This window comes from Gossypium raimondii, chromosome 8 (genome assembly GCF_025698545.1).
Source record: "Gossypium raimondii isolate GPD5lz chromosome 8, ASM2569854v1, whole genome shotgun sequence".
NCBI classification, from domain to species: Eukaryota; Viridiplantae; Streptophyta; class Magnoliopsida; order Malvales; family Malvaceae; genus Gossypium; species Gossypium raimondii.
This window is the reverse complement of record NC_068572.1, coordinates 52,078,831-52,097,419: the sequence shown is the minus strand read 5'-3', so window position 1 is coordinate 52,097,419 and position 18,589 is coordinate 52,078,831. Positions and strand designations below refer to the sequence as shown.

General features: G+C 33.4%; 1 protein-coding gene across 1 annotated transcript; it reads right to left on the bottom strand.

Moving 5' to 3' along the window:
• Positions 1-9,544: 9,544 nt before the first annotated feature.
• Positions 9,545-16,607, bottom strand: LOC105792054 (E3 ubiquitin ligase PQT3-like). Its single transcript, XM_012620425.2, has 15 exons — positions 15,693-16,607; positions 15,106-15,202; positions 14,824-14,905; positions 14,506-14,672; positions 14,333-14,409; positions 13,783-13,839; positions 13,553-13,709; positions 13,325-13,473; positions 13,057-13,221; positions 12,653-12,949; positions 12,201-12,242; positions 11,845-12,094; positions 11,533-11,652; positions 11,271-11,346; positions 9,545-10,304 (listed from the first exon to the last, which is right to left on the bottom strand). Exons 1-15 carry the CDS (start codon positions 15,856-15,858, stop codon positions 9,693-9,695), a joined length of 2,514 nt encoding a protein of 837 aa, XP_012475879.1. The 5' UTR covers positions 15,859-16,607; the 3' UTR covers positions 9,545-9,692.
• Between the last annotated feature and the right edge of the window lie 1,982 nt (positions 16,608-18,589).

The following is an 18,589-nucleotide window of genomic DNA, read 5'->3' as shown; positions in this document are numbered from 1 at the left end:
AACTTGTAAAGACGCATTTGACTTGCTGAAGCAGAAATTGGTCTCCGCTCCCATAGTGCAACCACCATATTAGAACTTCCCGCTCGAAATCATGTGTGATGCAAGTGGCTGAAGTGTGGGAGCTATTCTTGGCAAAAGAATAGGGAAAGAGCCTCATGTTATCTATTATGCTTCGAAGACTTTGGATGCTGCCCAAAGCAATTACACAACCATTGAGAAAGAATTATTAGTTGTTGTGTTTGCTTTAGACAAATTTAGATCTTACCTGTTGGGAACTAAAGTGATTATCTTTTCTGATCATGCAGTTTTGAAATATTTAATAGGGAAGAAAGAGCCAAAACCTCGACTGATTAGGTGGATTCTACTCCTACAAAAGTTTGATTTTGAAATTCGGGATAAAAAGGGATGCGAAAACTTAGTAGCTGACCATCTGAGTCGATTAACGATTCCAGTAGATGACACACCATTGAAAGACAACTTCCTAGATGAAAACCTGTTTTCAGCAAAAACGATTCATCCTTGGTACGCAGACATAGTAAATTATCTCGTTACAGGTACTGTTCCTTCAGAATTACCAAGGTTGAGAAAAGATAAGATAAAAAAGGATGCTCGGTATTACATTTGGGATGATCCATACCTTTGGAAGCATTGCTCTGATCAGGTAATTCGACGCTGTGTAGCAGAAACAAAGGTACAGTCTATCTTAACTTTTTGTCATTCTTATGCATGTGGAGGACACTTTGGACCTAAACGCACCGCACATAAAATTCTCGAGTGTGGACTATTTTGGCCAAATATATTTCGTGACGCCTTTTTATTCTGTAAAACCTGTGAAAGATGCCAAAAAGTTGGCAATCTTAGTTGTCGAAATGAGATGCCTCTTACTCCTATTCATATTTGTGAAATTTTTGATGTGTGGGGTATCGATTTTATGGGTCCTTTCGTTTCTTCTTTCGGAAATTCTTATATACTCTTAGCTTTTGATTACGTTTCTAAGTGGATAGAGGCAAAGGCTACTCGCAATGATAATGCTAAGACTGTGGTTGACTTTCTTAAAAGTTCTATCTTTTCCAGGTATGGCACTCCACGAGCATTAATCAGTGACAGAGGAACTCATTTTTGCAATAAGCTCGTAAGTGCACTTATGGAGAAATATGGAGTGACTCAACGAATTGCCACTGCTTACCATCCACAAACAAACGGGCAAGTTGAAGTGTCAAACCGTGAAATCAAGTTCATCTTGGAGAAGACTGTTAAACCTAACAGAAAGGATTGGAGCTTGAGACTAAATAACGCACTTTGGGCTTATAGGACAGCTTATAAGGGACCAATAGGCATATCACCTTGTCGACTCATTTTTGGTAAACCGTGCAATCTCCGGGTTGAATTAGAGTACAAGGCATTTTGGGCAGTTAAACAATGTAATATGGAGATAGAAACTGTAGGAAGGGCTCGAAAGTTGGACATTCAAGAACTCGAAGAAATTAGAAACGACGCATATGAAAATGCTCGAGTTTATAAAGAAAAGACGAAGGTGTTCCACAATAAGTTAATCACTAGGAAGCAGTTTTCAATAGGACAAAAAGTTCCCCTATACGACTCCACCTTAAAAATTTTCGCTGGTAAGCTTCGATCCAAATGGATAAGTCCATTTACTATTACTAATTTATTCTCAAATGGTGCAGTGGAAATTCAAAGTGAAGAAACCCGGAAGTGCTTTAAGGTGAATGGTTAACGACTGAAACCCTTCTACGAGAATTTTTAGATGCACACAGTTGAGGAGATTGTTCTCGAGGAGCCCAGAATTTGAATAACAGGTCGTCGAGCTAACGACGTTAAACAAAGCTCTGTTGGGAGGCAACCCAAATTTTCCCTTTATGCAAATATTTTTTTTTGGTAAAACGGAAAATGAAAATGCATATCGAGGATCAGTTCTATCTAAGGAAAGATTTGGTACTTAAGAATGTCCATTGTGACTCACCTCTCTTTCCTGGGAACTTACCTGGTGCATTTATCACGACTATTTTACTAAATCTCGTAATCTTGGTTTTTAATAATTTATTTCTCGACTTTATAGCTTAGCAATAAATTCGAGAAATAAAAATTACACATTTTATTTTTATTTTTATTTTTATTTTTATTTTTATTCCTTCTATTCTATTTTATTTTCCAAGTAGACCTTCCAAGACAAAATTAAAGCCCCCATGTCAACCCACAAATTTCCTTTAATTTCAGCCATGACCCAATCCACCTACCCACCATCTAACACCGTGGACACACTTATGAGGTCACCCTCCACGACGTTGAAATATATGGGGAGTTTCTTTTTCCTTTTCCTACTTACTTTTACTTTATATCATTTAATTTAATTCAATTACATTGGGACAATGTAAAATAAGTAGGGGGAGGGAAACATAAATTGGTTCTAATTTGCTAATCTGTTGTCGTTGTTTTTGCATGTTTTTCGTGAAAGGTAAAATTTTTCTTTTGATAAATTGGGATGGTACACTTATGGTTTGACCTATTTAGCTATTTAGTTCTTTACACATAAACTTTTCAATAACCTATACTTAGTGGGTAAGAAATTTTTAGGAATTATGAGTTTGCTTGACTGTCTACCTTATATCACATGTCAATTTTCTGCCTTCTCTTCTTAAAAAAAAAGGGAAAAAAAAGAAAAAATGATTAATAATACTCATCTGATACGAATGTTAAGAGTGAAAAATTGGGGTTGTACATCGGGCCGAGTAATCGGAACGTGGTGCTTGGGTTGTTATCACATCTCGCGTAAAAAGGTTCATGTGGCTATCCAATTTCTTTGCACTCACTCCGCTAACAAGCTATCACGAGTAGGGCAAAATATCCCGCTTAAAGACATCCGAATCGAGTAACCGGAACATGGTGCTTGGGTTGTCATCATGTCTCGCGTCAAAAAAATTCGAAAATGTCCTAAGTACAAAAATAATAAAATGAAGGGTAAGTCTATCAAGCTTTAATAAATTCTGAAATATATTTACTTACTTTTTAGGCTAGGTTATTTGAGATGTTAATGTGCTAGGATTAAATTGTTGAATTGTGCAAACCATGGGGGTCAAGTCCTATTATGGAGGAAATTTTTCCTTTTGCAGATACATACAAAATTCTCGCGGACTAGCATGAGCTAAGTTGGGGGATTTGATTAAATGCTAAAATTACATATTTTATGTAATTAAATAGTTAATTTATGAGAGTGCACCATTGATTTTTCCATATTTATATTGAATTTTGTGCAGGGGTACAATTTGGGGCCAAATAGAAGAAAAAGGAAACCATTGGGCTAGATTGAAGAAAGAAGCAAAGAAGGAGGACCAAAGCAAATTTTTTCCAAGATGTAATTAGCCAAAATTTTTGTTTGACTTAGTGGGAGATTATGTTGGGATTTTTATATCATGGAATATTTTATTTCCTTGATTTTCTATGGTTAGTGGCTCTTAATTTAGCAAAGCCACTAGTATAAATAGGGGGCTACATTGTTCATTTATTCATCAAGTCATAAATCAAGTCTTCAATCAAGTTTTCCATCAAGTTTTTAATCATAAAGTTTTTCAATTAAGCTGTTATCTCTTGCAATTCAATCTTTTCTTTCCTTTTTGCAAATTTAGTTGCTTACATTAATTCCTTACATTTTTCCATCTATTAGTTTCCAACCTTACGTCACCTTCACCCACTTACTTTCATTTTTTTTCATTTATTCAACCTTCTCCAATTATGCCAAATACCAACATGTCCCAAACCTTAGTCAACTAAATCCATTTTCAGCTTTAGGTCGGAGTTAGCCTCGTCAAGACCCGTGAGTTACGAACCCGAGCAATTTAACTCCTAAAATCCAGTACTTATTATTTCTCCGAATTAAGAGATGATTTCGTCAACTCACAATGTCAAATCAACACTAAGTCAAAAAAGACGTCGTTTGAGTTAGTGTGGTTAGACGTACAGTTGGAATTCCGAAAAGATCGATTGTCTAATCGGTTTTCTGTGAACACATTGGCGTGACAAGTGGGGATTGTTGTTTGGTTCCGTCAAGTGAAGTAGTAACCGGATTTAAATGTCTCACGCGGTTGAGGGCATTGGTTCGAGCTAGGCTCTTCTAGAACGCAAAGCTGCCCAAGTTCTAAATCACGAATGTTTCGTTGGTTGTTTGATCGGTAAGGGTTAGTTATTGGACGTTCCATAACTAATTTACATAAGGAAGAGTTGGTGTCCGAGGCGTCCTTGGTAGCTATTACTAGCTTATTGGAAAAGAGGAGTTCATCTAATTTCGAGGATCGGTTCAAAGACGAGGAAAAACCCGTGGTTGAAGCTGGGCTAAGTTTAATTAATTTTCCCTTCAGAATTATTTAACTGTTTTATTATTTTATTTTCAGCTTTTACTTTTCATACATTTTTTCCCTGTTTATTTCAAGTTCCAGGTTTTCATTTTTATCCTCCCCCCAAATTTCTTGGGCACGACAACTGTCCAGACAAAAATCTGGTCAAGAAAGAGAAATAATTTTCAGTAAACCAGTCTCTGAGGGATCGACCCCACTCCCTATACTGCTTAAATTGCAAATTAGGCGTAGGTTTATATTGGTAGAATCGACAGCCATCATTGCTACTTAAATTTGGCTCAAAATATATGCGAAGATATGAGTAAAAATATAAGCTTAAAAAATAAATTCAAATAAAAAAATAAGGTATATTTTCTAAATAGATTAGGTATTGGGTAAATTTTTTTCCTAACTTGAATTTGCCTAATTATTTTTTCATTGTTGTTTTGTTGTTGTTTGCTACTATTTTGATGTAATTTTGCTATTATATTGTTATTATTTAGATATTGTATAACTCTTGTTTTATTTTTAATTTTTTTACTATTATTTTTTCCAATGTATTTTTAAATTGTTGAGAAATAGTTATTTTAATATTTTTAGTGTATTTAATTTATTATATTTTTAAAATTTGTTTTTATAGAAGAAATAATATAAAAAATTTAATACGAGCAAGTCAACCTTGAGTTTAGTATTTTTATTTGGGTCAGACTTAAACAAAATTTTAGACTCATTTTTTGGGTTGAGCTCAAGCCTAAAAAACGAGCACAAAATTTACATTGACCCGGCTTGACTCGTGATTAGGTCTACTTGTTAATTGTTATTGTAAACATTTTTCTTATAATAATCTTTTACAATAGTTTTATAATTCCATGTATGTATAAACAAATCATTTAGTAGTACCTTTTATATATTTACAAAACCCTTTAAACGTTGCTTGTGAAGCCTTCTATGTCAATAAAAGATCAGAGCTCACCAGAGCTAGGTGTCATGAGTACATATGTAGGACATATGAAACTCTTAAGTACTTTTATGGCATTGATATGTAAGTTGTGTAAAAAAACGAAAGACAACTTCAATTCACAATTTATACATATAATGGATGTCTCATTACAACACCACTATTGCATCTATAAGTGATCTAATCATCGAATCACTATGGTAAAAAAGAAAAAAAAATACTAATAATGATTACTAAAATCTTCGTTTCTTCTGTAACTTGGCCAGCAGCTGCTGCTCGGCTTCTTCTCTCTCCCGCCCGGCTTTGTTTTCGATAGCTTTCCTACCGTTGATCTGTTGTAGCAAGCGTTTACTTTCACGGACCTCAGCCAACCTTTCTTTTAGCCCTGAAAGCTGCAAACCATTGAGTTCAAAGTCTTGGAGTTTTGACTCCATATCTGTGATATCTTGTAGCTCCTCGTCTTGGATCATTGACAACATAATTGTGATATCGTTTTGCTGGAGCATCTCTTCCTCACTTTTTATCTTTTGATACAATTCTGCTAGTGAGTTCATAAAGTAGCTTTGAGAATCTGGGTGGGTAATTCTAAAATTGTCTGCAATATTAGGGTAGTTTTCAAATATCTCATTCAGCACGTCGCCATTACGCTTAAAGACCTTGTAGCTGTGGATGATACAGGTATCATCCATAAAGTCTTCTATAGGAATGTCAAAATCAAATCTTGTTCTATTGGGAGAGAATACGACTGTGTAGCAAGCAATTACAAGGAAAAAAGAAATCAGAAAATAGTCCAAAAATAAGCACATCACACAATAAACTTTGCAACAAAAACCAAAACTTATAGGACCATCATTATTTGAATCTAAGATAAGATTAATAGCATTGCACATGAAAATCGATGGTCTTCATTGTGCCTGTATGTCTCTCTGCCTCATATTTGCTTATTTCTTATTTGATCTTATACAACAAATTTAGGTTGTGTTTGGTTTCAAGAAATAAAGACATTTTATATTCCATTTCTTAAAAACCGTGTTTGATTGAAGTTTTTAAAAATAATTTTTGAAAAATGGAAATAAAAATATGCTGGAAGGAGTAAGTGGGATGAGTTATAATTTAATTGGGTTGAATAACGAAAGATGTGCATCATTCCTTAAATGATATGTGGATAGAAAGTGGTGAACATGATTGATTCAGGTCATCACTTGGCTGGGCACCTTTAAATTTTCTACTCTCTCTGCCAGTAAATTTATGATTAAAGACATTTCCTCTGGTTGTCCCTCTTGACGGATGATCTACATTAGAAATATAAAGGCGTAAAGATTAACGAATTACTTGATGTTGACTGGTTTTCACCAAACCAAAGATAAAAGACAGTTTACTGCACTTATTAATTTTAATCAACACTAACCATTTTATCTGCTGCATCCAGCATGCGGTTAATGCTATGATCAATAAAGCAAAGCATTTGTTGATTGAAATTTGAAAGATGTGTCATAGTGAGGTTCAAGAAAAATCTAAATGCACCATGAATGAAAGTAGTTTATTTTGGCATTCTTCTTGAAAATGATTCTGCCGCTCAAAATTCTTACCTTGTTGGCTCTTAAATATGGCCTCAGCTTTCTTTCAAGAGTACCTGGGTTCAAAAGTGTTGCGAAAGTAGTCATCCATTCCATTAACTTTTTTAATTTTAAAAGAGGACCAGCCCTATTCTTCAATGATTGAACCGCTTGCTTTAGAAACTCCTGATGCTGGATTTGCACAACAGAAACTCAATCTAATTATCCTAACAAAAATTTAAAACTAAAAAGAAAATACAGAGAGGGAATAGAAAGATAATTGGTATTGCCTGCTCAAGTTCTTCCTTCCTGGATCGGTAACTCTCCTCATACCTTCCGACTCTCACAAACAGATCTTTAGCGTCGTCTAAAAAATCACCTACGATGATTGTGTCACATTAAAAATTAACAAAGAATTATTAAAACACTAGATACATTAATATTTGATGACTATAAGTATATAATGTTATAAATCATAAATGAAGCATAATTCAACATCCATCAATTTTTTTATCCCTTGGTGGTGTCTTAGTTGCAGAAGCTGTGGCAATGAACGAGGGACTTTACTAGCTGCTAAGAAGTACTCACAGATGATTAGCTCTCGTTTCTGCTCTTCTCACAATAATTATTTGTATTTTGATTAAATTATAGAGTAAAAATTTTAAAGTTGCAATACTCTTTGTATATTTTGAATTTAATCTTTATAGTTTATTTTAGGGATTTCTAAAATTCAGGTTATTTTGTTAACACTGTTAAATTTATTGGTATGACATTTTTAAATTAAAAAAGACATTGTAATGGATTTGAATTTAATAAAAATTTTAAAATTCTTGTAATGGGCATTCTAATTATTTATTTTTGATTAAAATATAGAGTAAAAATTTAGAAGTTGTAAAATGTCGAAAATTCTTGAATATTTGGAATTTAATCTTTATATTTTATTTTCAAGATTTAGTCCTTCTACTTTCCAAATCTAAAAATTTAGGTCTGTTTGTTAACATTGTTAAAATTCTTCTATTAAATTTGTTGGTGTGACATTTTGAAATTGAAAAAGAAACTCACTTGGTATCCATGTAACAAAAAAATGGCATTGAAATGGACTTGAATTTAATAGAGAATCTTATCAATGTGTACAATTTTAAAATTCACATCAATATTTTAATTAGAGTAAAGTATTTAGGCAAACTAATAGCATTATAAAAGTCGAGGTACCAAATTATGTCAAAATTGAAGTACAAAAATTAAAATTTATATTTGAGCAAAATAGAAAGAATAAATCTAGAATTTAACCATTCTTATATAATCTCAAAAAGAAGTAGAGGGATTAGAATTTATATTTGGCCATTAGCTTATCATGTCAAAAAAAGAAAAGGAAAACGATTGACATTGGAGTATTGGACAGGTGTCATGTAAAATGCAGAGGGATTAGAACTGATATTTGGCCATTAGCTTCTCATGGGAAAAAAATCAACTAACATTGGGGGATTGAACAGGTGTCAGTGGGATTAGAATTGATTTTGACCATAATGAAAGAGAAAACAATTCACACTTATATTGGATAGGTGTCATGTAAGGAAGGCCTAAGGCCTTTCTTTTATATAAATATGAAATGGTTTGTAAATTTATCAATTATATAAATTATTAAATATTGTTATCTATATTATTATTTAAACTCTTGATTTAGTTGTTATCACAAGTCAATTAGATATTAACTGAATTTGAGAAATTATTAAAAGTATAATAATTTTTTTGACCCTCCAACTTTACAAAAAAACTTTTATTTTAATAAAATTAATAAAAGATAATATAATTGATACATTTTAGTCTTTTTATTTTAACTCAATCCGGTTAAGGATATTACGAAAATGACATTCTTAATTAAAATAAATTAATATTATTCGAGAATATCTTAATCTTTATTTTAATAAAAAATAAATATGGCAAGATTTGAACCATACCAACTGAATTAGGCTTCCTTTGGATGCAGAATCAGCCATGATGAGATGGAATTTTGAAGGAATATTCTTTTTTCCTGCACTGTGTTGGTGTTTGGAGAAACAATGGTGAGGTGCAGTTGAAGGTTTGAACCTCACTGCCAGCCTCATTTCCAACTAGAGGTAAAAGCTCCAGCTTAAACACAGTGGGCAGTCAAGTTTTATTGCAGACAAAAATGCTCATATTTTCATTTATTATTTTACAAGTTTATCTTTGAAAGTGAAAGTATTTTCATTTATTAATTATCATTTTATCTAATAAATAATCTAAATTAATTATATAATTCATTAAAATATTGGAAGATACATTTTAATATTTTATTAAATAAATTTATAAATTCACATATTTTAATAATTTAAAAAAAGTAAAATAATTTAAAAAACTTCTATTATATATAATTCTAATCTGATGTCCTTAATAGTCGTTTTTTATTCTCACCTCACCGCTACAGCTACGTTTGAATCCAAACACACATTCCTCCATTGTTTCTAATCTCACCACTACAGTATCTAATCTTACCGCCACCACTGTTTTTAACCTCATCATTGGTAAACACACCGCTCATCCAAACTAGCCCTTAGTAAAGTCTTAAATTTATGACAAGTGAAAAAACCATTTAATATTTATTACAGAAAATAAAATGCATAACGGATTTTAGAAGAGAGAATACTGAAATAGAACCACCACAATTCATAATTACGGATTTTAAATTGCAAAGCAAGCAAAAAGCTTTTATGTCATATAATTATTAAAAGTATAAGTCCAAAAGTATGAGATTGCGACTGCTCCTTCACAGCACTCGCAGCGTTACAAACTCTAATATTATTATTTACTCTTTTATCTATGTTTATTATAGCTGCTACGCTCGCGTTCCTTGGATCCTCTAGAGTGCCGTGGTTGTTCTATCCACTCAGATGATGGTGACCGTGAATACCTCGACGGCTTCCTTTTGAAATGTCTATCATCATCACTAGATTCATAATCTACAGCATTGCTACGACTGCTCTTCCTACCACCCCCGCTGGTACCAGAAATTGCCTTTGGGGCTGCTGAACTAGTCTTGTAGTCATCATAGTATCCATTGGAAGTTGACTTGTGATGGCCAGAAGATGCAGGTACATCCGAAGATAGTCTGCGTTTCTTGCTGTGCTCTTCGGGAAAGCTAATGCGAGAAAACACACTTGTCTTTTGACTCTTATCCATTGCTGCAGTAGCAGTCGTGGAAGTGGCTTTGGTGACTGTTTCAGGGGCAAGCTTGGAAGACTCAGGTCGATGGTGATGATGGCGATCACGGTCATGATCACGATCATGATGCTGGTCAGGGTTTCTCTTTGTAGGGCGGGGAGGTGCTTCATGGTCCCGCATGGAGTGTTCATGAGAGGTCCTCTCTGATTGGAGCCGTGGGTGTTCATGGCGATGGTCACCACCTAACATTTGTGGGGTAGGCTTCTGCAACAAACAAACATAAAAAAACCTTTAGCAACTTTTTTTACTCACCCTAAATATGGATCTCTCTTTTATAAAAATTTTATCCCATATTGTCAAGTTATTTTGTTTGTTCCTCCGAATTCTTTTGAATTGCCATCTGGCCCTCATCAAAAGGCCATCGTACTCTTCTCGCCCTCATCATGAAACAGAGTAGCAAAAGCAGAGAAACTTCTAGTAGAATTTTATGAATTGCCGCTATAAGCATATATCTCTCTTATGTTCATTTTAATGATAAAAACAGAACAGGGAAACACGAGCAATTGGTAGATGAAAAAACTAGAAAAGCTTGGGAAGACCAGATGGCAAAAGCACAGAATGATTACAAATTGTAGTTTTAGAATACTTGAAGACTAGCAAGGAAAAAAACACGGACAAACAGGATGAACTAGAAAAGAACTTCAATTAGAAACTTCATAAGACAAGTCTACGTCTAACTGTATGCAAATGAGTCGGCAATTTATTTCAAACCCCAATAAGATTTGCACCACTAACACTTCAATTAGCTACTTAATAGGACTAGTTTATGTCCCCAACTATATGTGAATGAATTGGTTATTTCCATTTTTCAACTCAATAAAACAAACAGGAGAAAACAAAAAAAGCAGCAGACTATAGAGCATATATTTAGTAGTACAGAATATAGATAACATAATATCAGAAGGCTGCAAAATGACACTAATACAATGCTTAAACAGTGAGCAACTCCATACGCTTATCCTTTTTCAATGTAAACCACCATAGAACTTTGCGAGAAAGAAAACAGACAAGTACCAGTAGAAATGTCAAAACTTTAAGACAGCTTAGGAGTGAATATGACTGTCAAAAAGCTTCAATTTTTATGCTCTTCTATTGACTTCCCTATGTCAATAAGTGGAACCATATGTGCATAACCAGAAAAAAAAAACTAGGGAAATAATGAAGACATACAGATTTTGGTTTCAATGAAGAAAAATCACCACTGCTGCTCATTTCTCTACCAAATTCCCGATCTCTGGAGAAATCCCTGAAACATGGTAATCCATGAATGGTAAGAAACATATGAATTTAAACCTATACCTAGCACATTTCAAGGTATCAAGACTTAAATGCACTATGAAACCAGGAATAGAAAAATGAAAAGGGAATTATTCCCAAGTTAGTTGAAGTGAACAATTAGTGTACCTAGTAAGCTTAAGAGTATGTTCAGTACCTTTCACCTCCTCTCTCATTTTCACGCCTCCTCCGCAAATCAGCTTGCCGAGCCTGGAATTCCTCTCTGCTCCTGATTGGTGGGGCAACATTCATACCCATTCCGAAGTCGGCAAGATCTCTACAATGCATTAAAATCAAAGCTACTGAGACCATGGATGTCCAAATAGTATCAAGTTGCATATGAAGGTCATTGATATTGAACCCAATAGTACTTTCAAAACAGAGAAAAATCCCATGCATACAATCAAGCAAGAAAATTGCAACTGGTATAAACATACCACATAGGCTATTTAACAAAAGTTATTCGTACCTCTGAGGCAGGACAGGAGGAAACATGTACCCTTGAGTGCCAAAAGGATCTGGAGGCATTACACCTCCAAATGGCATGTCCAATGGACCTAGTCCATAGCCCCCCATATAAGGCATCGCACCAGCATAAGGACCCATAAACCCATCCATTCCTGGCTGCATACCAGCCCAGTAAGGGTTATAGGCTGAAGGACCCATAGACATCATATAGTTCTCAGCTGCAAGATCCTGAGGGGTTTTCCATTGCAACTCTAGAGGACAAAAGAATAAGATTCAGGTTAAATATTCCAAATATTTTTATGAAACTCAATGCAGCTTCCAACATCACCAAATACAAAAAAGGGGCTGTAGACCTACCATTTGCTAGCAAACGGACCTTCTTCTTTTTCTTTTTCTTCCCTGGAGAAGCAAAGCATCAAAAATTAAACCTCAATCTATTTATTTCCTGATTCCCACGAGAGAAGGAATACTATGTTCTCTATGATACACACAAACATCCATCCAACTACTTGTGCAAGATGAACATGAAAGAAGATCACATAAACATTTACAGCCTGAAGAATGCATGTTAATAGACCCACCAGAAATGCTTTTCAAAAAGGACAAATCCCGGGCACAACTTTTAAGAGGAGAGATGGTACTAAGGCATAAACGGAGCAGAATAGCCCCACATCAAACGTTTCCAACACAGGTTTGAATCTTAAACCTCTCCACTTTCTAGGGAGGATCAGTACCAATATTCATAAAGATTATCTTTCAAACTGATCGAACCAATATAATCAAAAAATTAAGAAACAAATAACTATTACCTGCATCTCCAGAAGCCACCTTTTGTTGCACTTCTTCCTCTGCTAGTGGGGCACTCCCTTGTGATGCAGGTTCCTTCACACTCATTGATTCCAGTGTAGCCTCAGATGCATCAGCAGCCTTAACAACCTTAACTTTCTCCAAGACCTGCTGAGGAATAGCTACCTTAACCTCATTAGCTTTATCGTACACATCAGGACATTCTTCCTTAGCAGACACTGGCTTCTGCTCTCCCTTTGATGCAGCAGATGCAGTAGGAGATGGAATTTTTGGCTGTGGACATCGAGCAGATTCCATATCTAAATTTGAAAGACAGGACAAATCAATAATGATTCTTAATCAAAATGATTCTTACATGATAGAACTCCTTGACAAATTCATTTCATAATGTTGATGACTTACAAACCTTGAACTTGAAAAGTGCTTCCAGCATTATCGGCACTGCTGTTACCAGACTCCAATATGCGATTAATTGTATCTCTTAGGGTCTTATTTGGCAGAAGATCATCGGCCAGTATGTTGGAAGCCCCACATACACACATTAATTTTGAGATAATGTGGTCTCTTATACCTGAGTTATATTTTGTTAAAGTGAGTTTCAACATGCATAACCAAAAGCATCAGCAGGAAAAAAGAACCACAAAACAAATGGAATAAGTAGCTATGAAACTCACATTTATCACAAAAACTCGTAAAACAACATTTGCTAGTTAGAACAGCATCTTTCATTACTTCCTTGCACAATGGGCAATGAAGTTCAGGTGGAAGGTCACCAACAGGACGAGTGGAAGGTAAGCCCTCAATTTCTCTCTCAAAAGCAGCTCTGTTTGAAACAAAAAATTAGTTTTCAAGCATCAAAACAAGAATTTGCTACAAGCATAGACAAAACCCAAAACAGTTACTCATTGGGCTTCAAAACTGCAACTGCTCCGCTCGGCAATGCATAAGAGCCATCTGGAGTTGCCATTAGCATCGACTTTGGAATGCCAGTAGGAGGCTTTACCCTTTTGATATCATAGTTTGGATCACCATTTGTGGGGCAGTGCTGAATAAAATGCCCTACATGAAAGTTCCTTAATAAGCACAATTTTGCTATAATGTCCAGGAAAAGAAGTATTATGAATCAACATACCTGGCACCTTACAGCGGTGACAAACATAACCTGGAGGAGGTGTTTTGCGTTCCAATCCTAGTTGAACCAATAGAAACAAAAATAATTTTCAACTCCATATACAATTTCAGAAGTACAATTACATGAATGAAATGTCCCACAAAATTTCAAACCCCACTTATCTAAAATGAGAATAAATGGACACTGTTCTTTCAAAAATGAATGTTATATAAAAATCATTATATGTTAAGAGCAGCAAAAAAAAGTGATGGTGCAAACTTCAATATATTTACAAGGGCAAAAACCACTAAGAACCTCGCACTTAAGGAACTATGGACAAGCCGTCACACTCACATGCAACATATATAGACACAAAATGATAAGAAATCACAATACTAATATCACATACAAAGCTCGGAAGGCCATTTATTTCACAATACTAAGGAACAGAAAAATATCAAACGTCAATAATCTAGAGATTAACATAAAAAGAATATCCTATGTACAAACTCGCACACCCACCCACCATGATAAATGATGCAAAAAAACAAAAAGGACATAAGATAATCACCAAAACCACGCCCACCCATCCTTCCACCCATACCCCTTCCAAAGCCTCTTCCAGGTCCAAAACCATCTGCACCTTGGCTGTTGATCGAAAATAATTAAAATTGTAACCAATGGAAATTACATCAAACTAACAAACAAGAAATGAAAAGGAAAAGAGATTCGAAGTCATCTCACCGCTGCCAGTCCAAGGCAGGAGTATCAATTAAAGCCTTAATCTTGTTGTCTTCATCAGCTTTATTAGAAGGGGGAGCATTATGAACTGGATTGCTAGACTGCACTGGCAGCGTTTCAGGGATTGAATATAAATCATTTCCAAATTCATCCCATTCAGTGTCTTCAGTCTATATGTAAAAAATGAAGGTTGATATTAGGTTTCTATTGTTTTTTCCCTGCTGATAAATACAACATTCCTCAAATACACAACAGTTAACACAAGTAGTGTGAAGACGAACCAATCTTCCGCAAGGAATATTTTGGGATTAAAATGCTTACATATTTTGGGACAGATGACTCAGCATCCAGAAAGTTTATCTTTTCAAGTTGAGCATTTTTAGTCTGATTTTCCACCTTAGGCCTGAGAAACATAACATAGCCCAAACTCAAAACTATAATCAAATTTCGTCTAACAATAGCAGGCAGTACATGCCAGAACAAATCTAAGCACACAACATATCAGTTCATGCAGTAAATTGAATCTTTTACACTTGCTTTTTTAACAAGTACAATAAAGTTAAATATTTGACTGGTTAGGTATCTAAGGGATTGAGATAATACTCTTGAGCAGCAACAATAGGCATGCGAGGCCTTCCAGGAACCCGGCGAATTAAAACAGAAGTATTTTTTGGGATTAACATTGCTTCGTCAAGATATTCTGAAATTGAAAAGAGAACAAGTCTATAAAACACTAGAAACAGACTAATCCATGGCGGACAAACAATTACTAAATATCCATTCAAGAAACAAAGTGGGCCAACATAAAGATATATTTGGCTAAACTCCAAATTGACATTTCTATGCTAAATTTATCAAAAATGAAAACTCCCTCCAGGAAACAAAAAATTCTTTCTATTGACTTGGTTCAAGTAACCAGTTTGCTACCCGACTTTTGAATTTAGAACCCACCTCCACGCACTCAAAATACAGAAAGCTAGTCATGGTTAAAACCATCTACACGAGAAACTCTACTTGAAATTGAGGAAACCCAGTCGAAGATACATAACAACCAAATTTGAAAGCTTAACCACCGACGAGAACCACTAAGTACGTAAGAACATAGTACTAAATGCCATCTTTGCTCCCAAAAAATTACTTAAACAGATTAACATTTAATTGAACAAAGCTGGCAAAGAGCAATGACCAACCTTCGTTAGTTTGGGCATTAGTGACAACGAGGTCGAAGTCTGTACCCCTGCCCAAGTGCTTTGATTCAAATATTTTTTCTTTCAAAGTACCAACGCTTATAAATGGACCATCCATGGCAATTGAATCAAAGTCTCTTGCACTCTTAAACTTGTAATAAACAGCCATTTTTCCTTTCTTTTCCTCTTAATAGTAATAATGATGATGAAGATGATGATGAACAAAAATTAAATTAATAAAAAAACAATGTAATTAGCTTATTTATTGGCCTTCCAAAAAATATTTATATAGGCCTGATATTCAAAAAAGAAAAAGGAAAAAACCAAATTGAACAGTACAAAAATTCTTTATTTTTTTCTTAATTCTAAAAGAAATCAAACCAAACTCGTGATTCCTCGCCGATGGAAAATCCGAAGCTCTCTCTTCAAGAAATCTATCCTTACAGTTTCTCCAGAATTTTATCAAAAAACCGCCGATCTTTTTCGAATTTGTAAGCGAATCCAGAAGTTCCCAAAAATATCAGGGCAAATCACAAGGAATTATTAAAAATCCACTTGGCCATAGCCATTCGTCAAATTCACACGAGCTCTTCGATTGTTTTATTAGAAAAATGGGTCCGAAACAATCAATTCTCCGCTGATCCAGATCTTCTAAAACTCGACCCAAAAGTAATCTTCGACAGACAATCCCACCACCGATCGATCTTCAAAGAAAAACACGGCAGCGTCGAAGGTTGAGATTCAGAAAAGCCAAAATCGAATAGGGAATATTAAAAATGTTGGAGAAGCTCAATCAAAGATTGGAGAGACGGAAAGGATTAGCGATCATCATGCAGCTCTAGGGTTTGGGATTGAGATTGGGTTTGGGGAGGGTTTCAAAGAGAGATAAAGCAATGGGAATTTGGTCCGAGGCTCCACATAAAAACTGGACCCTCTAAAATATTTATTTATCTAATCAGCTGGATGGGCCGCCATAAGCCCCGCACGTGCTCCCGAGCTGTTGGTCTAAATATAATTTTGATGAAATTCTTCCAATAGTCCCTGTTCTTAGTGCTTGGTATGGATTTAATCCCTCTATTCCAATTTAGGCCACGTATGTTTCACTGGAAATACCTTTTGGAAAATGATTTAGGGAAAATGGATTGATTTTCCAGTACTTAGATGATTTTATTTTTCATTTTAACAAATTTTCTTAAAATTATTTTCTAAAAGTTATTTTTAATTAAAATATAAATATATTTGTGATAAAATATTATATTAACATTTCATTTTAACAATCAAAATTTATTTTATAATTAATATAGTATATAAACTTAATAATAAATAATACTTAATTAATATTTAATTTAAATTACATACATTAGATATTAAAAAGTAGATAGTGGCAGAATTGGAGGATAAATGAAACTATGCATAATTTAAAGAAATATTCATATTTTTATACTATAAAGCATTTAAATATTTATAAATTGTAATATATAATTTATTAGTACAAATATTTTTCAATAATATAGTAATAATATTACTTAATTTAAAATTGTTATTGTTATTATTAAAATAAAATATTAAATTAAATAATTTATTAAATTAATAATTATTTATTTTATTAAATATAAATAATTAAATATGTATGTTTAATAATATTGAACACTATAATATTTGATATTAATATTTAAATATTTTTAAAAATTAAAATAAAATGTATTATTAATATAATAATATTAAAATTAATTTTATATAAAATAAAATTATTTATAAAGAAGTTTTTTCTGAAAAATAACTTACACGTCTCAAAAAAGTAAGTCAATTTATAAGAAATGGGGTTTATTTCTCATTTATCTACAAGTCATTTTTATTGACTAACTTAAAAATATTTTCCGTAAATCAATTTTCATGAAACAAACCTCAATATTTTAAATCTTATACTTTTAATATTTGAAATCTCAGCCTAAATACTAATAGATATGTTAAATAAAAGACAAGGTTTTTAACGTGTATAAGATGAGAATAAAAAAAATGGCACGACGATAGAAAACAAATTGTATAATTCTAGCAAAAGAAAAAGGAAAAAAAACCATATAATTTATGTCCACCATATATTATTTACGATTAAAGGACATGGCATGTGTTTTATTATAAGGATATTATTAAGGTAATTTCTCTATTATATGAGTTAATTAATTCTTATATTATTGAAAGAATCAAATAATATTAAATAAATTAAATGAAATAATTAATTAATTCTTATATTATTAAAAGAATTAAATAAGATTAAATTTTAATACAATTCATATTTACGGTTTTAAAATATATTATTTATTAGTTAAAATAGTTAATAAATTTTAAAAGTTATTTTTTGTATTCTCAATAAAATGTAAAAAATAAAAACTCATTAAAACTTAAAAATAAAATATATAAAAAAATTCAAAAAAAAAAGACTTATCTATGGGTTGGGCCAAGTCAAGTCATGGGCCTGGGTCCAAACAACTTTTCTAACTCAAGCCCATTTTTTACACGACCCAGCCCGTCCAAGAAACCTATTTCACTGTTTAAAAATTAATAAATATTATAAAAAGGGTAAATTACACCTAATGTCACTAAACTATTAGTAAATTTATGTTTTGATCACTAAACTTCAAAAAGTTACAAAATGATCATTGAACTATTCGAAAATTTTTATTTAAGTCACTGGGCTATAAGTTTCTTTTTAAAAAAAAAAATTTTGGCTAGCTATCTCCAAGCAATAATTCAATGATTGGTACAATGGATCAGTATCCATTGATGAGTAGAAAAACATACCTTAGATCCAAGTCGATTTAAAGTTAGTGTAAGAGATTTGAGAAGAAAGCTATTTGGATTTTGATTCGCAGATTTATGACGTTCAAAGACATTTCTTGAAA